Consider the following 21840-nt stretch of genomic DNA (forward strand, 5'->3'; position numbering starts at 1 on the left):
TTTTCCTTCCTCAAAAAAATATAATCCTTTCACAAAATAGGAGAGCTATTACAGAGTTATTAGTTAGGAGAGCTGCATTTAAAAATATATGTGTACTTATGTATATATAAATTGCTAGAGCTGCAAATGCCTTCAGCTACTAGTCAGATATTTTTCTTATAAATTTATTCTTTAATTAGTGCACCTCTTAATATCTATCTTTCAAGCAGTCTTGTGCATTTAGGTGAAACTTTCCTCTTGAGAGAGATATTTTCCAAAGTACTAAGAATTTTCACTCCTGTAACTTGGTTGTGGTCATGCAATATTGCAATACTCATTTTTGGAAACATTTGTAGACACTTAGAAGACTTATGGGGTTAAGAGTTTCTATTGCAAAAAAGGAGCCTAGAACATCTAACATTTTCAACAAGTGTTATTGCAAAGCGCTGGAAGAGTGACATTTGTGATTCTGCAGCAAAAATCTTTAATGCCCTTTGTCGGCCAGCATCGCATTCTTCCTTTCTGATTCAAAGATTCTAATAGCCTGGCAGACTAATTTCAAGGATGCAATCCAGGCAGCTTAAAGGGAAGCAGAGTTATACAATACTGGTATCTACTACAAGTAGGGCAGATCCAACATTTTCACTGTGATGGTGCCATCCACTTATCGATCCATCATTAAGGAAGCACACCTGGAACAGGTGACAGTACTTTCAGGTGAGTGGTCAACTGCAGGCAAATAAAAAAATAAGAAAATCCAAAGTCCTGATTTGGTTTAAAGCAATCATGCAATCCCCATTATACCCACATATTCCTAAAACACCCTTTCTGTGGCAAGCAAAATTATTGATGATGCACGTGGCTTCTGTCACCGTGATGCATTACGTAAGCAGGTGTATGCTGAGTGCCAGGGGGTGCTCCAAGATGCATCTCTGTCACCTTCCATTCTTCTGAAGCTTCTGCCTATTAAAAAAAAATGTTAAAAAGTGTCAATTATTGCATTGATGAGAAAATTTGCCTTTGGCAGTGGTTTTTTAAATGTCAGGAAGAGATGCTGGAAATCATAATACATTGCCCCTACTGATAGAATATCTCTAGGACTGATAGAGAGCAAATCCTGAGTTTCAGAATTAGAGCCCAGATTTAAGTCATGCCCATTCAACCTGCCAAATGCACATGTGGAAAGCTGTGTGTTTTCTATAACATTCTTAGTCTCCTCTCAAAAATCCTGCTCTACCTGCTCATGGGTGGGTGGTAGGTGCCATCTCACTAACGGGGCCAGCAGAGGTGCTGGCTTATGGCAACTCTGTGGGGAACAGCACTGGTGGGCCATACTTGTTAGTAAGCAATCTTTGCCCTAATCACCCAAGTGCCACTCCGCCCCCTCCCACCATCCAAATACTAAGGAGCTGTCACCTGGCACAGGAAGCCTCCATGACCTGTTCCTGCTCTGGGGGGCCAGTGTGAGTGTTTAACAGTTGTGTTTTGAACATCACCCCTAAATGGCGGGGGTCTGGAAGCAGAGGCTTCTATGATAGGCTTTACTTGGAGTCCGTTAAAATAACAAACAATGGATCTCTACTTGCAAACTACTGGTGAGAAGGCCTCTTCTTCTCAGGGTTAGGCAGGTACTGTGGAGGCTGCTGCTGGCTCCAGCCACTCACAAAGTATTACCCCACCCCAGAGTTTCCACGCCTTCCAACTTCAAGAAAATCAGAAAGTGTGTTTTAAGTATTAGCAACCCGTTTAGTATTTATTTTCACAAATTCTGTGAAGGACAAACAACATATCTAGAGCCCAGTTGGCCTGCAGGCCACCATTAGGCGACTTCTGGCCTTCCTCTGCCCTGTCTACAATTGGGAGCATCATGATTGCAATCTACACTGCACCCATGCCCGTGGGGTCCAGGAATGTTCTTTTCTTCTATTTAGAGCAATTTCATATGCTAAGGGTGTTATCACATGCTTCCTGGATGGCCTTCCAGCCTTGTCTTTGTGGTGCATACCGCAGGGGAGCAAGAAAGGAGACAAGAAAGGAGGAGTTTCATCTTTTAGTATCTTAATCTGTGAACACCCTGTTGGAGCCTTAAACTGTGCAATGAATTGATACTAAGGAAGAAAACAAGTGGCTAAAAAGGGAGAAAAGTCTGAATTATTCGTATAGATTGTTATAGTTAGATATAGAATGTCCTCTAAAGAGCTCATTTATTAATATTCAGAGTTTGAGCCAGATGTGGTGGCACATGCTTGCAATCTCAGTACTTGAGAGGCTGATTCAGTAGGATAGCACATTCAAAGCCAGCTTCAGCAAGTTAATGAGGCTCTCAGCAACTTAGTGTGACCCTGTTTCCAAATAAGAAATTTAAAAAATGGGCTGGGGGCATAGCTTGGAGGTTGAATGTCTCTGGGTTCAATTCCCAGTATATAAAAAAAAAAAGCATACACACACCACACACACACACACCACACACACACACACCACACACACACACACACCACACACACACACCACACACACACACACCACACACACACCACACACACACACCACACACACACACACACCACACACACACACACCACACACCACACACACACACCACACACACACACACACACACCACACACACCACACACACACATCACACACACACACCACACACACCACACACACACACACCACACACACACACACCACACACACACACCACACACACACACCACACACACACACCACACACACACACACCACACACACACACCACACACACACACACACCCACACACCACACACACACACACACCACACACACACCACACACACACACACCACACACACCACACACACACACCACACACACACACACACCACACACACACACACCACACACACACACACCACACACACACACCACACACACACACACACCACACACACACACAACACACACACACCACACACACACCACACACACACACACCACACACACACCACACACACACACACACCACACACCACACACACACACCACACACACACACCACACACACACACACCACACACACACACACCACACACACACACACACTACACACACCACACACACACACCACACACACCACACACACCACACACACCACACACACACACACACCACACACACAACACACACACACACAACACACACCACACACACACACACACCACACACACACCACACACACACACACACCACACACACACACCACACACACACACCACACACACACACACACACCACACACACACACACACACACACACACACACACACACACTGCGCGCGCCCGCCCTTGGGGATCATATGTGGTCCCTCCACCCTCCCTTCCTCTTAAGAAGCTTGAACTCTCCCTCACTCCACTTCCCGCTGCCGTGCCCTGAGATCTGTAGTCCTCAGCCTCTCATGAACTGAACCCCCAAATCGCCAAGAAAACTGCAAACAAATCTTTCAACAACAATGCTAAAACACAGATATTTCTACTTCTCTGGTATAAAGATGAAGTATGAGTTGCTATTAACCTCTAAGGCCCTGGCTGGTTCATGAGAATGAGGAGCACACACGCTGCACCACAGACGTCTGCTCTGGCCCCAGTGCCCCTGCTCAGGGACAGGCGGGAGCTGAATGGGCAGAGATAGCCAAGGCCCTAACTGCTCTTAGAAGGTCTACTGAAATCAAATCAATTCTACAATGGGACAAAAACCAACTTTAACACTACAACTACAAGCGATGGGGGAATGTATATTTTACAAATAATATATTTCTTGAGAAATCCTAGAGAATAAATTTTGCTTATTTTTTTATTTTTGCAGTGCTTGGGGACAGAACCCAGGGCCTTGTGCATGGTAGACAAGCACTCAACCACTGAGCTACACCCCCACCCTTAAATTGTTTAAAAAATAAAAAAAAAGTTAGCCTGCAGAGTCTCTAGGAAATCTACATTTTTGGGGAAAATGAGAACAAAGATGTGAAGGACATAGTATTTTTAAAAAGGCTTTTACATAGACAATGATGCCTACTGGATTTATGCATACATTAGATTAACCCTGCCCCAGTTTTTTCTACTTCTTTGAAGATAAGTCAAGATTGTTTAATATATATGAAACATTACAAAAATACTCTAATTTTTCTAACAAGTACTCCAATGTTCCATCATTACAAAAATAGTTTTAAGAACCTGTAAATACTTTATGTGTGGGCTTTGCCTCTGCTTAAAACATGTGCATGGAAACCACCCACAACCATCTGTGGACCTACTGATGTAAAAACATAGCAAGACTTCACACTGGGTAATATGTACTGCGGGTGCTGGTGTATAATTTATATATTGATGGTCTCTGCCTTCCTCCCCCAGGTGTTCCAAAGATGGTACAAATCCTGGGTAGCCTCAAAACACCTACTACTTACAGAGAACAAAGGTCCCAGTAATGCACTGCCATTTCAATTGTGTTAAGAACAGATACTTTAGAATTCAGCCTTGATTATAAATAGAGTCAGAATTCCAATTACAATATACATAAAGATTGCAAGCATTCATGTAAAAATATCAACAGGGTTAGCTCTGGATAGTGATTTTTAATGTTCTACTTTGTACTTTTTTGGGTATTTTTCTAAATGAGTCTAGATTACTTTTATAATCAGAATAAAAACTTTTTAAAGTGAAATAATCAAATTATCACCTTATATGATAAAGAAATACCTTCTTTATTTTTAAAGAAAACCCATGTGCTGTCTAAAAATGAAATAAGCATGAGTCTTTTATATTTTCAAAAAGACATATGACTTAAAAGGGGCTCTAAAAATATTTTGATTGGTTTGGGAATTACAGCATTTACTCTATATTAAATAGAAAGCAGCTATTAATTTTTGTTACCTTGATTTTCTTGGAAGAATGGGCTACTAATTATAAATACACTAGTGTACTAATCTGTAATAACAACTGGAAACTGGAAAGAAATTAGTCTTATTTCTCCGTTTTAACACTTGATAGTCTATAATAATACATTTGGGAAAGCAAAACTTAAAAATTTAGGGACTCTATGTGCATCTCTTTAACACTTTCAACGTCAATCCCTGAGAACACTTGAAGAAAGATGAATTTTCAAAAAATAATAAGGAAAGATTAACCTACCTTTTATGCCAACCGTGGTTTCAGGCCTAAGAATGAGAAAACTGTGTTGCTTTCCTTTGATTCAAAGAAACTGTCGTAATCCTTAAAAAAAAAAAAGAAGGGAAAATAAAATCAGTACACAAAAGCAAACAATTATTTTTAGAGTTGGTGCTTTAGGAAAATTCTTTATGAAGTTAAAAAAGTTACCATTGCTCTCTGTAGCCTAGGGAAGGGCAACATATACCTACTGGATTTAATCTGTTAGAGCTTAAATTTTTCCTGTAGTATGATGTAACAAGTCTTTAACTGAAATCCTGTGACAGAGTTAAATGCAAAACATTTGATAATGGAATTGAAAGAGGAACACACTCCTTTAACCGAAGTGCCAATCTAACATTTGTCTGTGTGGAATAGCACTGACCTAAGACTCTACTGTAGGATTCAATATGGAAGGAGACCTTGCAATTCCACTGCTGGTATCTTGCAATCTAGAGCTGGAAAAAAGATCACTGTGGTAAACAGAATTTCACAACGGTATCCATGTGTCAATGCAAGAGCTTCTATTCTGCTTTTGAAGTTTTCCACATTCTTTGAGACTATGTCTTCAGAGAGAATGAAAAGATCAAATAAAAACTAAAAGAAACTATTCACTGTTACATTTATTTTTGCCTCAGACACCGGGTCATTTTTCTCTTCTCACTCTCACAAGAGAAACCTCAAGGAATTCTGGTAGTATGTTCATCAATTCTTTCCTTCTCTAAGTTTGCACATTATACTACCTCGTTCTTATGCTGATGTAAGGCAGTCTTATAATTCGTTAATTTGATAACTTTATCCTAAGGGTAAACATCACAAAGCAGACAATGATCACACATTTTTAGGCCTTTGTTCATGTGAAGGGCCTTACAAACAATACATTCTTTAACCTTAACAGTAGCCTACAAGATTGAAGACTGAAGATCTTCAAGATTAAAGATCCAAGAAAAGAAATACATTGCCGAAGTTTGACAGTTAAGTAGAGAGCTGAGATTTGGGGCCATGTTCCACTGGTACTGAAATCCATACTTGTTTTTTTTAACTCTATGACACAGCCTGTCCAAGAGGACAAAGGCATGGAGTACCCTGCTTCAGTCATCGAGCCCCAATGAGGCCAGTGCTCAGCCAATCGAGTGGTATCACAAGTACTTCTAAGACTGGTCTACAGATCTAAATGGGTCAACACCTTGTGGAGTATAGGTTTGCTTCTCACAAAGCATGTCTCATTTGATGAAAACTCTTTCAATTATTTGGCTCTGTGGCCTGAGCTTCTTGTCCAAAATCTTTAGCAAGCTGAGTCTCATGGTTTTGAAGGCAGCTGTGATTTTAATTCATGGCCACTAAGCTTCAGTCTTTGCACTGGTGGCTCCTACTATTATTTTATTTTTTATTTTTTATTTTTTGTGGTACTGAGGGTGGAATGCAGAAGCCTTCTACCTCTGGGCTTCACTCCCAAACCTATTTTATACTTTATTTGGAAACAGGGTCTCACTAAGTAGCTGAGAGCCTCACTAAGTAGCTAAGGCTGGCTTTGAACCTGTGCGATCCTCCTGTCTCAGCCTCCCAAGCGCTGGGATTACAAGCGTGCACCACCACGCCCGGCTTCCTTCTATCATTTAGAATCAGCCCTCAAGAGAGGATCTTCTTTGACCAACCCAAGAAAAACCAACATATTTAAAAAGAGAGGCTCAGTATTTTAACTGAAATCTGAAGGATGAGTAGAGTCAGTCATAGGAAGAGTTGGGACAGGGCCACTCAGGGCAGGGAATAGCGCTAGTAAAGTAGAGTTGGCAGAATTGATCTGGACCAGCATATGATGCATTACTTTGTAAACCAAGAAAATGATTTTGAGTGTTATCTTAAGTCACAAAGGAAATCATGTAAGGGTTCTGAGCAAAAAAGCAAAATGATTTAAGTTCTTTTAAGAAAGCATCTACACAGCTAAATGGAGAATAGTTTAGAAAGGGGATAGCAAGAAGGAAACCAGAAAGAAAAGGCAAGAGATTACCATGGTAATCCAGGGAGACATGGTGACAGCCTGGACCAGAGAGAGACAGTGGAGACAGAGTGGAAGACAGACTGGAGAAACATTTTGGAGGCAGAATTGATATTTGGTTTAGGATTAGATGTGGAGATTAGGAAGATGTAAGAATTAAAAGTGGCTCAAGGCCTTCTGACTTGATAAAAAAGACTGAAGAGGAAGATTTGAGAGTAAGTTGGAGTTGAACTGAATATGCTAAGTTTGAGAAATGGAGACATCCAAGTAAAGAAGTTATCAATGAGGTGGTAGACGGTTCCTAGTGGCTATAAATTGTAAAAGATTTAATAGAACTTATTTAAAAATTTGCAATTTTATGAGATAAAGTAAGATCCTAATGGCATCACAGATAGGTTCAAGTTTGATGTATAATACAGACAAATATCTCATGAACTAAACATGTTGTTTCATTGTTTATCACAGAGCTATTTCAAAAAAGTTGACTAACATTTCACTGACCCAGGTTCAAGAAATAGTTCTGTTCAATACCCTCTCTCCATTTGACAATTTGTTGCTTGCACTGAATACAGTAAGAGGAATATTTATTCCATCCTCTTAGATATCCAGTACAGGAAATTTGGGGTACATGTTCCTATTTGTATCATACACTGCCTTAACTGAAAATAATTCTTTTCCTAGGTAATCTCATTCTAATTAAACTCACATTTCCTAACTCTAAACTCTCCTTTGAGATCTGGTTCCATAAAAGAAAAAAAAAACTGTTCATAGACTCTTAAAACAGGTTTAAACCACTATCCACAATCTTCCACACTCTATAATACTGGCCATTTTGGAAAGTGGCACCCCGTTTACTGAGCTCTGCAAGTCAGAAACCGAGGCATAACAGGACTCCTTTCTTTTCTTAGGCACTATTTCTTATAACTCTTAAGCCTCTCCATTGTTCTACATCTGTCTCCATCACCCTAATCCAAGCTAGACTTCTGTAACAGCAACTCCATTTTCAAACTTGTCAAATCGCACCTGATTCTCCCAATGTCATTCTGTCAAGTGAGAACAGACTGATCTCTGAAAAATGCCAACTAGATCCCATCACCCTATACTTACATCCTTTGCTTCAAGACTTCTAAAACTCTTAATATGGCAATTAAACAAATGGCCTTATATAGTCTGATTCTGCCTAACTCATCAATTTGGGAGAGAAGAAAGGTCTTATACTTCCACCTGTACCAGCCACTGTCCAGTTTAGACTCATTTCTGAAAATCTGAGTGGGGTAGAAGCTCAGCCATCATAAACTATGGTTGTAATGCTTAGCAGTGCACTCTGAGTCATATGAGCTTGATCATCTAGCCTCCTCTGACTTTCTTCTTCTGAATCAGACACTACCAAAGTCCTTTAGACTTCAGATTTTAAACCTGGACTTCTATGAAATAGTGGGGCATCTCATTAACAGACTAAATTGTGTCCAAGTGCAATGTCTAGCCTAGATATTTCTGCTCCTGGAGATGCCTATTTTAAGCATTGTCCCTCTCCAATGTAAATGAAGAGAAAATACTGAGGGCTAGTAGCCTAGTTGTCAGATGAGAGGAAAAGACTCAGGGCTAGTAACCCAGTCATCAAAATGCTGCCCTCTTCTTGAGTTTAAAGGCTTCTACCTGATTAAAAATCTCAATGTCTGTGAAATACAGCACTGAAAAACTAATAACCTAAAACATTTAAAAATGAGAAGCAATGGCTCACTCAATTTCAATACATATCATAAGAAGATAATGGAGGGGAAACCTCAGCAAAGCTAGACTGGAAGGATAGGAGAGGAAGAAGGCGGAGGTTGCTTAATGGAGGAGCTACATCTGAATATGTGTAAAAGTATAAATGTAGCATGGTTAACCTGGACATTCATTGTTGGGAGGGAGGGAAGGGTAGGTGGGAGGGGGAGAGGGCACCAAGCACAGACTGAATGTATGCCATTTTTAATTAGTTCTACATAAAAATAAAAAAATAGATTGGAAAAAGAATTCTACTTTTAAAGAGTTGTAGTGGTAACATAAAAATATTGTGTACAAAGAAGAGTAAAAGAAAGGTTGCAATAAGATAATACATATTTCTGGTTTCAGTGCTTATATTTAAAATATTAATCTTAATATAATCATAATACCCTAAATCACAAAACTGGAAATAAGGTAAACTCATATACAGCTTTAATTTATATAAAAAACACCTATTGAATATATACACACGTATATAGGTTGAGAAAATATGTAATATTATCAGCAAATCATTTATCCATATTGAACTAAAACTGTTTTTAGAAGTTTTAGTTGCCAACAAAGTATTTAGAAAGTCAGACATTTAGAAATCTCAAAATAACATTTCTAATTTAAAAAAAGAAAAATTCTCTTAAACCATATTTCTGTCATAACAATTAAAAGTATTATTTTTATTTTATTATAAACTTTTAACTCAATGCCATATCACTATGGCCAGGGGGCTTCTTTCCTGAATATTGAATTGGAGCATCCAAAGAGTTTAGAAATTTATGTTTAACTTTTTAAATAAAAGTAACAAATTCAAACTTATGAGCTAACTTTAAAAGCAAAATAGTTTACATAAAGTTATTTTTAAAAATCAAAGTCTGGCTGGGCATGGTGGCACATGCCTGTAATCCTAGTACTTGGGAGGCTGAGACAGGAGGATCATGGGTTCAGGTCTAGCCTTAGTAACTTAATAAGATCTTCAGCAACTTAACAAGACCCTATTTTTAAAAAAATTAGGGCATGGTGGGGCACACTTGTAATCCCAGCGCTTGGGAGGCTGAGACAGGAGGATAGTGCAGGTTTGAAGTCAGCCTCAGCTACTTAGTGAGACCCTGTTTCCAAATAAAATATAAAATAGGGCTGAGAGTATAGCCCAGAGGTAGAAAGCCTCTGGGTTCCACCCCCAGTACCACACACACACACACACACACACAAAAAAAAAAAAAAAAAAAAAGCCTTAAAAAATTAGAAAAAGTAAAAAGGGTATAGGTATAGCTTGGAAGCAGAACACTCCTAGAGCCAATCCCCAGTACTTTAAAAAATAGTTTGACTAGTATCTGACACATATCAGGTTATCAATAAAATTTGTCAAGTCTAATTATTATGTTTGGTAATTAATAAATGACCTGTTATGTTTCAGATAATGGAATACTAGTAGCATAGTTTGAATAAATATTATCTCTATGCTATTATGTACCAGTTTTGAAAAATAGTGTCAAAATTTGTTTTCTGAAACTCAAAGGCTTATAAGTATATCGATGTATCCTAAAGTAATCAAGAGGTTAAACTATTTTCCTTGTCATGTGTTAAAAAGAGATGATGATGATTTAGAATCTAGAACCTTTTAAAAGTTCTTACATCCTTTCAAAGTTAAACTGTATGATGTAAAACCATTTAAGAGTGACATAGTCATAGAAATTTAATAACTTCCAGTGTGATGTAACTTCTTATGTTACAACCTTAAGCCACAACATTCTCCAATGAAAAAAAAAAATTCTGCTTTCTTATCAAATTTGTTTTACATGTTAGGCCTAGATTTTTCTTTAAAATATAGCAGAATTCCTACTACAAAGGTTAAAAGCAAGCTGGGCATGTTGACACATGCTTGTAATCCCAGTGCTTGGGAGGGTGAGACAGAAGGATCGCACAGGTTCGAAGCCAGCCTTAGCTACTTAGTGAGGCTCTCAGCAACTTAGTGAGACCCAGTTTCCAATAAAGTATAAAATAGGTTTGGGAGTATAGCCTGGAGGTAGAAAAGCCCCTCGGTTCCACCCTCAGAACAACAACAAAAAAAAGTTAAAAGCATTATGATTAAAAAACTCACATAGGTTCCTAAATAGGCTTGCTGAATTCCTTATATTCAAAGGCACTTTTCTAGAAGTGTTTGTAAATAAACATCAGCAGACTGCACATTTCAAAACAATCAACCTTCTGTAACTATAGCATAGAAATATCAGTTAATATTGACTTTACAGAAGCATACAAATGTACAAATCATATGCAAGATTAAAGCACCCAGTTTCACATGCCTGTACATTTTCATTACATTGAAGACAAAGGATGAAAAATTCACTTTATTTCTAATGCCAATTGCTTGAGGAAAAAATTTTCTGGACTATATAGATAACAGCTTAACTTGGCATTCTTATTCACTATGGGAACATTTATCTAAATGCTATAATTTTAAGAAAGAAAAAGCAAGCTAAAGGGCTGTTAAAAAGAAAAGAAAAGAAAAAAGTCTTCTGTAACCTATGCTTCTGTTTGAGTTCAGGTGAAAACCAATGTCAGACACATTTATAAGGTCATGATAGTATCTACAACAGGTAGAGTTAACAATAGTCTCATTCTTTTACACCGCTCACTTAAGGGCGTTATCGGTACACCCCAAGTGGACTATTGTGGACTAAGCAAGCATTTGAGACAAAGATCTTATAGTTCTTTGCCCTTTCAGTGTTCCCTGGGAAGACAGTTAGGAAAGCCCACGGCAGCCGCGCTGCCAAGCCCTATTGCTTCCCGAGGCTCAATCAACCACAGTTAAGTGACAGACTTGTTTTGTTTCTACATGCTGAGAGCATGACCAAATGGGAGGCTGCAGGGGACAAAAACAACATGTGACCAAAAGGAAATGGTGGCAGCAATCTGTCTAAATGAGTCAAAGGAAATATGGTTTACCTGGAAGACTACCGAACTTGCTGCTGCTATTTAAAATGGGGAGCTTCTCCTTACGTTTAAATTTTCTTTCTTGCCTGAGGGTAGCCTCTGAGCAGAAATTTTTGATATGGTGATTAAGGACCATTAATGCTATATTCTATTTTATGAAATCTTCATGTAGAAAGAAAAAAAATAGTTGGCAGTTCCAATCCTGGTGAGATAAGTAAGATGTAGTTATCTAAATAGCTTCACTCAGCAATTTCTAGCCAAACACTGAAATATGCATAAGCCCAAAGCTGAGTTCCTAATTCAGGCTTAATATTTCTGACTACACTGCTTCACGATGGTGGTGGTGTAAACTCATACACCTACATCTTCTCTTACCCAGGGGCCAAATGAAACTGGAGGGGAAATATTTTTGTGTTAAACCTCAGAAAGGGAACTGGCAATAAATATTTTAAGAAATACCTAAAATATATAAAGCAAATATACAGAAAATAGCAAGGAAAACGATAGCCCAAAACAACAGAAGAACAACCCTTCCAAGAAACCTGCACAGGAAGCACCCTGAGATGATGAATACCAACATCTGGACAAGGCAGTGATGAGGCCAACACCTGAGTGCAGAAGAAGTGTGTTTGTAATGGCTAAGGCAGTCATCCTTTCCCCAGACATGCTCTCAAAACAATGCTGAATGCTAGCTGCTGCACACTCCTGAAACTTCAGAATCCGGGAGAGGCCAGCAGAGTCCACGGTCAGTCTAAGCTCCATATTAGACACAGAAAGGGAGCACTGGAAGTAGGTTTATCCTGGGAGGGCAGGGTCCTTTGTTGCCTTCACAACACTCTCTTTCATTTGCATCTAAAGGGGCTGCACTCTGTGTCCCTGCTGCCATCTGGCCTGCACAGTCTTATTTAGCCCTCCTACCCAAAGGGAAAGCAGCCTGTGCATGTCTGGGGGAAAGTCAGGCCAGCTCCTAAGAAAGAAAGATGAAACTCAAACCAGGACTGATGCTGGAGAACCTAGAGATAGCATATGGAACATAAGAAGCTTCAAAAGATGCTTTTAACTAATATCTTTAAGGAGAATAAAGAAGATACTGGATCCACTTAAGAATAAGCCATTATTTTGGAATAAGAAAACAAGAGTTCCCGGAAATTATATTTGATTGCTAAATAAGAAATTTGGTAAATAGATTAAAGAAACAGAATGATACATGACTAAAAACCAGGCTACTGATGTGGAGATTAAAAACTTAAGAATGCCTCTGAGACTTATTCAGCCTCAAGACTAAGATGGAAATTATTACATAGTTAAAGCATATGGGTAAAACATCACCACAAACCAAGCCAAAACAAAACAAAATCCTGCAGGTGAATTAAAGAGACAATGAAAGGGAGGGGGAAAAAAGTCAAATAATAGAATTCTCCCAAATGAAAAATGATGTGATTAAAATTTCCAACACCTGATGAGAATAACCTTTTTTAAAAATATCACATTCCAGAACTCCAAAACAACAAAACCTAAAACCCTCTAGAGAAAGAAGTTAAAACAACATACCTATAAGAATTTAATCTTGTAGACATGAATTCTTTCAAGCAATATAATACAGAAAAATGAAGTAATGCTTCCTGAGGGGATTTTAATTCTAGAACTTTATATCTAACAAAATCATCAAGAAGAAAGTCATATGAAGATTTTTAAAAAACAGGAAGTTTACCAAGTAGACATATCATATCCACTAAAATATTTTTAAAGAATGTAGTCCATCAGGAAAGATTGCAGGTTCAAGGCCAGCCTCAGCAACTTAGTGAGATCCTATTTCAAAATAAAAAATACAAAGGACTTGAGTGTGTAGCTCAGAGGTATAATGCTCCAGGGTTGAATATCCAGTACCAAAAACAAAACAAAATAGAATAAGACTTAGGTAGTCCAGGTAAATAAAAAGAAATGCAAGAAAGGTACATTTCTCATATCTTTGACAAACAAGTGTGAGCCATAGTGAGTGAAATGATTAAACTTTACAAGGCGAGACTTCTGGGAAGATGGCGACTGAGAAAAGCAGCATTTACGAGTCCTGCTAACAATTGATCTCTACTGCAAAATTAGCGCTTTTCATAGCCAGAAAACACCATCAGCAGAGAAATAAAAACTGTAAATACAAGGAACAGAGAAAAAGAAGACTAGAAGAACAACCAGAGACCAGAAAAGAAACCAGCCTGCACTGCGATGGCGGAGCCACGCTGGCGCCATCTTCTCTTGCAGCATCAGGCTCCAGAGAAGAAAGGGACTCAGATCGGAGCTCAGAACCAGAAAAGAAACATGCCAACCTCACGGCCAAGGGTGCGGCAGCAGCACTATATTGCCAGCAGCGGCGGCAAATTGACTGCTCCAGCGACAGCTCCAGATCATCGCACTCAACAATCCACCAGGCTCCAGAGAAGAAAGGTAAACAAGGAGCTGAAGTAAACAGCTGTGGATCATTCAGGTGTAATTCAGCAGTTTTTTCAGTGCAAAGAATGTCTAAGACTTCCAGTGGCCAAGCTCATCATGCCCTCCAGGGACTCAGAATGGAGCTCAAAACCAGAAATGAAATACGCCAGCCTCATGCCTATCGAGGGCGTGGCAGCAGTGCCATATTGCCAGAGGCAGCGTGAGTTTACCACAACCAGGACAGCTCCAGATCAGCGCCCTCAATAACTGTAAATGAAATCGCGGCCCCTAAAGAAGAAATCCCAGTACTGCACCCCCACGGACTTGCACAGCTTTGATAATCTCCCTGGGTCTGAGATTTTGCAGTCCAACCCAGTGAAGGAGTAGCGGTGGCGGAGATACCACACCCTAGTCGCAGCTCCCCATGGGAAAACACCTAGCCTGGCACCCCCATGGTCTCACACAGCCTCGATTAACTCCCTGGGTCTGAGACTTTGTGATACAACCTAGTAAAGGAGTAGTGGTGACTGAGATTACCACAGACTCGAGAGCCAGAGCACCCTAAGTGAAGTCGTAGTGACTCAGGGAAGAACCCAGAGAAGGCACAAACTTCTGAAATCATGGGAAAGAGGAGTAACAATGGAGCAATGAACGCCCACAACCCCACAACATCAGAACCTAAACTTTACAAGGCGAATCTCTTGGATGTTTGACATCTGTGCCATTCTCCTTTAAGTCAGGGATTTAGTAAAATAGGATTATATGCCCTCTTCTGTGGCTGCTCACACTATTGAACAGTTTTGTAGGGAATGGTATTTATAGAATTATATCAATATATGATATATTTTTGTAACACTACATGATTACAGAAGAGTGTATAAAAATAAACCTCAGCAATATTGTGTGTGAATGTGTATCTGTATAACAAAATGGGGGAGAAAGGAGAGAAGTGCTAAGAATGCAAATTTCTCTTCATCTATCAAATAAGAAATATTGTCCCAATTTTAAAATAAAAAAGGACACTTATCTTTTAACCATAAAGTAGAAATAACTTAGAAAAACAACAACACAGAACTTAACAAAGAGGAGACATCTTGGGAAAATGGGGGCAGTTATGTATAAAGAAGGACAAAGAAAAACTAACTTCTTGTTTTTTACTTTCTTTTTTGTGGTACTGGGGATAGAACCCAGGGACACTCTATGCCTGATTTATACCCTCAGCTCTATTTATTTTGAAACAGGTCTCACTAGGTTGCAGAGGGCCTAAGTAGCTAAGGCTGTCTGTGAACCGGGGCCCCACTCTCTCAGCCTCCCAAGTACTGGGATTACAAGTGTTCACCAACACGCTAATTTCTGACTCTTTCTATAAACAAGAATTGTTGTTTTAATATTGATATTAACATGGCCTTAACAGTTTTGTTCTCCTTTTATTACCTTTAACTTCAGAAGGCACAGAAAGAAAAGCAACAGTCTTAGTATTCAGATGTACTGCTAACTGTCACTGGGTGGCCTCAGTGGATGAAGGTTTTCAATAGTCACAGCACAAGTCATCATTTTTATGACAGTCACATTCAAGGGATTCATCACTGTAGAATATCAAGATAAACATCTCAGTGGGGTGAAAAGGGAAGATTAAACATTTATAGACAGAAAAATAAGAACTATCACTATACAGAAGAGATAAAAAAGAATAGAGAATGGAAATGTTATGCTTCTGGATGCCCAAGCTGATTAGCAATTGATGACAAAGAGAAATTTATTCCATCTCTTCCCCACTACTTGATTTACCTTCCCAAGTATCTGGGATGATGCCACATAAGAATATTTACAGTAAAACACCTGATGGAGAAGAGTCTTCTTGATTAGAAAACCGATCTTTTAGACTAAAGGGCTTGGAATACAGATTTTCAAATTCAAACAAAAGGTTTTCTAAGAAGAAAATTCTACACTGTGGAATAGGTGAGCTTTTAGCAGAGGTGGCATTTCAAATAGGTTTAATTGTAGATGTTTAGAAGAAGGTTCATTCAGTTTGCTTTTGACAAAGTTGGATTTGGCCTTTATTAATAAAACAAAAATAAAGACAGTCTGGCCTAACACACTTCAAACTACATATAGAAAATGCTCAAAATCTCAATGAGGGTGGATGCAACAGGGGGGCATCTGTGTAAGTGCTCACCTGTTCACTTACCAATGTTTGGAAAGTATGTTCCATGTTCTTAGTATGTTAATAAGGACCAGATACTAAAACAAATTGGTTGCAGAGAATGCTCAGTGTGAATGGACACAAGGAGCTTGGCGACTAATTGAAGGCAAATACATAAGGAAACTTTTATGAGATAAATATCATAATAGCAATAAAAAGGCACAGGCTTACTGGGAGTGGGGAAGGGAGCAATAACTCAAGTCCTAGTTAGATAGAAGTGTAATAACATGCAATCTGAACTTTGTTTTGAGAAAGAAATAAGACAGAATTATTAGAATTTGGTGGCCTTGGTGTGTGAGGTAAGAAAAATGGGTCAGAGGTGGAGGAATTTTCAAGGTTCTACTGTAAGTATCAGGTAGATGACACAGGCATTAACCTTCAAAGATACCCATATCTTAGAGCACAGTCTCCTGTGGATGCAGATGAAATTTTAGTACTTTAGCTTTCCTTTTTATTTCTACTGACTCTGAATAGACCTTCTGACACATAATTACAGCAGACAGGTGACGGTGAGGGTCAGAATTTCTTCCCCTCATCATGTTCTACTCCATCCTGCCAGAAGATATGCTTTATTGTCAGGAAGGAGAACTAGGAAACAGCAAACCCACCATTTTTCAAACATGACCTCTTTAGAAATCCAAGTGGCAGAGGGAAACATGAATGTATCCACAGCAGGAGTAAGCTATGAAAGACACTGTGAGCTACAGAAATGTTTACATAGTTAAGGGGTTGGAAAACAAAAGCAACTAGACAAAGATCAAAACAAAAAGAATATGCAACAGAAAACAAGGCCACAAAGCCCAGACTCTCTCCTAGATCACCTGATCCCTGATCTAGAGAATTGGATGCCAAATTTTTAAACAGCTCCTGCAATATAAAATTTTTCTGAAGCTTTGTTTAATATTAAAAGTTTATTAAAATGGCCCATCCTGCCCTATAAAATATCAGTTTGTTTTGCTATTTAAAAATATTGTAGCCGAGTGCAGTGGTGCACACCTATAATCCCAGTACTTAGGAAGCTGAGACAGGAGTACTACAGGTTAGAGGCCAGCCTGCAGTTACTTAGCAAGACTCTGTTTCAAAATAAAAATAAAGAGGGCTGGAGGTATAGCTCAGAGGCAGGATATCCCTGGGTTCAGTCCTTCATACCATACACACATATACAAACACATTGCAATGTGCTTAAAATCATCAAATCAAATGGATGCTTTGGGCAGATGGGCAGACTATATTCTATGACCCTGGGCATGACTCTGGTTTTGCCAGCATGTATGCAATAATCCTTTAGTTTTAACTTTTACTAACTTTAATTTTATCAAGTGAATTTTCTTTGCCTTAATCCCAGATTCTGTGGCTAAAAACAATAACCCCACTTTCTTGGTGATTAGATACCCCAAAACATTTTTTTGGCAGAGAACTCTAAGGACAATGAGAAGAATGGAGTAGCCAAAAATGAGAAGGCACTCCCCCAACAGCATTCAACTTACTGTACCCTTCAGAGCGGCTTGTCAGTAATGAACCGGCATTTCAAGTGGCTGGAAACACACCAAACAGCCCACAGTAAGGGAGTGATTGAGTTAATTCTAATAGTCCACCAGAGAAAATAGTATGCAACCTCTAAAAAATAAGTTGACAAGGACCTAGGATCTATTTTTGTTAGAGAATAGAGCAGGGCACAAAATGGCCTATAAATACTATGATCACCAGTATGCTTCTCAAAATTTAAAGCTACTTTTAAGAAAAGAGAAAGTATGTAGAAGAAAGTATGTATAAGCTTTGCAGCCTTATTTGAAATGTAAAACTGATTGTTGCTCCTAAGTCTCTCTACTTACATATTCATTTCAGTGTTGGGCGAATAAGAACCACTAATAATAATAATTCCAGATAATGAATTAATTCCGTATGAAAACTTTTAAATATTTCTTTCCAACAACTTCTTGTGAGGCTTTGGTTGAAAGTCATTTATTATGTTTGCATATATATATACAGAGAGATAGAGAATAGTAGTGAATATATGTGGAGTAGTAGTAGATGTTTTTAAAATGAAATGTTGCTTACGAATCAGGGGCTTGTGGAAACATAATTACTGGAATAGGTTGTTCATGATTCAAAAGAGATCAAATACACTTAAAATATATAGTCCTGACAGTCTTCTCAAAAGTCTCACATAAGCACTCTACTTGAGAACAACTGCCACTGTATACACTTGGGTCAGTGTGGGGTAAGTGCACGAGCCTCTGCCAGTGGCTGGGAGAGTCTAACACATCTCAAAGTCTCCTTTGATGGGAAAGAAAGGAGAGGTGATGGATGATATAAAGCCCACTGCTAGTTATTTATCCTTTCTTCTCCTCCTGAAAATGAGTTTAAACTGTCACTGTAGCCTACTTTCAGGCTTCAGTTAACCAAGGTAATATGTAGAAAGGCACGTATAGTTTGTCCTAAATCACTATTAAACAAAACTAGTCAACAGCTTTATTGTCTCCTGATTTGGTTATCTATATGTCCAGTTCTTAACCAAACTTAATATTCTACAAATACCATCTAAAGGAATATATAAAAAGCCAATAATCTTAAAACATAAAAGGTAACCATTCTGTAAAGTCTGCCATCTGTCTTTCAGATAGCTGACCTTTCTTTAAGACAGTCTTTTACCTAACTCTAACCAAACTTCCCACCCCACTCCAGCCGCTCCTGACACCCTTGCCCAAACCAGCATCAACTTCCCTATCTGAACAGCCACTGCATTCTGTTCTCCTTGGTGCCTAATTGACAAATTGGTTAGTGTGTCTCAGCCAAATTCAGCTTGACTGAATTTCCATTTCTAAACAACTCAATTTAAAATAATAATAATAGCAGAACTAAAAAACAAATTCAGCAAAGCTACAGGGCACAAAATCATTACAAAAAATCAGTTGTATTTCTTTATCCTAATAATGAGAAACTGGAAAAGGAAATTAAGAAAATAATTTTATTTATAACAGTATAGAAAAGAATAAAACATTGTGGAATAAACCTTATCAGGGAGATTAAAGACTTATACATTGAAAACTACAAAACACGCTGAAAGAAATAAAAGAAAACAGAAGTGGATGTCCCATGTTCATAGACTGAAACTCTTACTATTGTTTGGAGATTTTTTTGCTTATGTTTCTGTGATGGAGTTTTCACTATGTTATCCAGGCTGGTCTCAAATTTGTGGGCTCAAGTGATCCTCCCACTTCAGCCTTCCAAATATTTGGGGCTTACAGGCACACAACAACATACCCGGTAAAACAATACTGTTCAGCTGCCAGTAGTATTCCTAGCAATATAGTCAATTTAATTGTAGAGTCAATGTAGTCTCTATTAAAAAATCCCAAGAGGTTTTTTTTTTCATATTTAGAAAAAAAATCCTACAATTCTGATGTTATCTCTACGAATACCTGTCAATTATAGCCTCAAGTCTAGATGTTGTTGTTTTTTTGTACTGGGGATTAAATCCCAGAACATTCTCTCTTTGAACTGATCCCAGTCCTTTGATTTTTTATTTTGAAACAGGATTTCACTAAGTTGCTGAGGGTCTTACTAAATTGTAGATGTTGGTCTCAAAACTGCAACCCTCCTGTCTCAATCTTCCTAATACTAGGATTACAAGTGTGCGTGCACCACGAATCCTGGCTGCGTCGACTCTTTTTTTGTGTGTGTGGTACTGGGGGTGGAACCCAGGGGCTTTTCTACCTCCAGACTATACTTCCAGACCCATTTTATATTTTATTTGGAAACAGGGTCTCACTAAGTTGCTGAAAGCCTCACTAAATAGCTGAGGCTGGCTTCGAACCTGTGAGATCCTCCTTTCTCAGCCTCCCAAGCGCAGGGATTACAAGCGTGCGCCACCACGCCCGGCTGCCTCGACTCTTAAATGAACAAAAGACAAAGATCATTAGACATCTAAGGAAAGCTTACCACACCTGAGGAAAAAGACCCATCAGGCTGGGGATATATCTTAGTGGTAGAGTGCTTGCTTGGAATGTGCAAGACCCTGAGTTCAATCCTCAGCACCAAAAAAGAAAAAGAAGTCAGATGATACAGGGACATTTACTGGTAAAAGAAGAAAATGTCAAAGACATTACATCTAATATCTTTACTGAGTTAAGATCTTGCACTCAGATCATAAAATCACATCATTATTAAAGAGGCAAAAAATAAAAGAGCAAGAAACGAGGGAAAATTACATTAAATTTTAATGAAGAAATAATAGGTATATTAAAGAAACCCCCTGAAAACAAAAGAACAATTATCAAAGAGGCAGACAACAGAAAAACAGTTTAAAATATTAGAAGATTAATGTAAAAATCTAATACCCAAGTTAATAGGCACTCGTAAGGAAGAGAACAGGGGAAAAGTAGGGTTTTCAAAAAAAATAGTACAAGAACATATTTAATAACTCAACTGCAATTTCTCAGATTACAAAGGCACACTGAGGGCTCAGCAATGAGTGCAAAATAGTTTACATAACAGTAATTCACCAAAAAGTTTTAGAATACACAAATGAATAAGAGATGTTAAATTTTGGCTTAGAAGAAACTGACACAAACATATACAAGATGAAGGAAAACTGCATTAGACATCTCAGCGGCAGCACTAGGGACCAGATGACAATAAAGCAATACCATCAAAATTCCAAACTAGATTTCTAGTTTGAAAGCTACCCTTCAAACTGTAAAACCAGAACAAGGACATTTTTACACATGAAAAGTCTAAAGGAAAGAAAAGTGCTGGATATTTGTTTTAAGCTTTCCAGCACTATTTGATGCATAGCTTTCTTTTCAACTACTTACACGCATTTTCAATGGCTTTATTTCAACAGCTTACAAATATTTTTTATTATTATTTCATTTTGGTCTGCAGGCACAAAGTATATTTTCTATCCTTTGTGGTCATGAACAGTATATGCCTTGGCCATCATACACTTCCCCAATAAAAATGAGATTGTGATATTTAAAACTCTATAAAAATGATAACCTTTACTTTCATAGAATAATGTATTTAAGAAGAGCTTTAAAAACATCCACAAGTGTCCTGGATGGTGAAACAGTCACTATTGTCTCCTAAGAAGTTATTTAAATTTATTATCTATTTTTCTTGAGAAAACTGAGGCTTAAAAATAGATAAATTTCAGCTGGGCGTGGTGGCATACACTTTTAATCCCAGTACTTGGGAGGCTGAGACAGGAGGATCGCAGGTAATGAGGCCTTCTGCAACTTAGAACTTATTTCAAAATAAAGAACAAAAAAATAGGGCTGTGGGTATAGTTTGGAGGTAGCATGCCCCTGGGTTCAATCTTCAGTACCACACACACACACACACACACACACACACACA

The 21840-nt window shown here is 38.5% G+C and overlaps 1 protein-coding gene across 1 annotated transcript in view; it reads right to left on the bottom strand.

Annotated features, from left to right (window-relative positions):
- Positions 1–5149: 5149 nt before the first annotated feature.
- The window catches only part of SH3BGRL2 (SH3 domain binding glutamate rich protein like 2), a gene marked incomplete at both ends in the record, with an annotated part of 55995 nt that continues 39304 nt past the window's right edge, over positions 5150–21840 (bottom strand). The window contains one exon of the mRNA XM_080700014.1: positions 5150–5227. Coding sequence (XP_080556140.1) covers positions 5150–5227 — 78 coding nt within the window. The remainder of the gene's footprint in view (positions 5228–21840) is intronic.

The sequence above is a fragment of the Muscardinus avellanarius genome, assembly GCF_963383645.1.
Source record: "Muscardinus avellanarius genome assembly, chromosome: 8".
NCBI classification, from domain to species: domain Eukaryota; kingdom Metazoa; phylum Chordata; class Mammalia; order Rodentia; family Gliridae; genus Muscardinus; species Muscardinus avellanarius.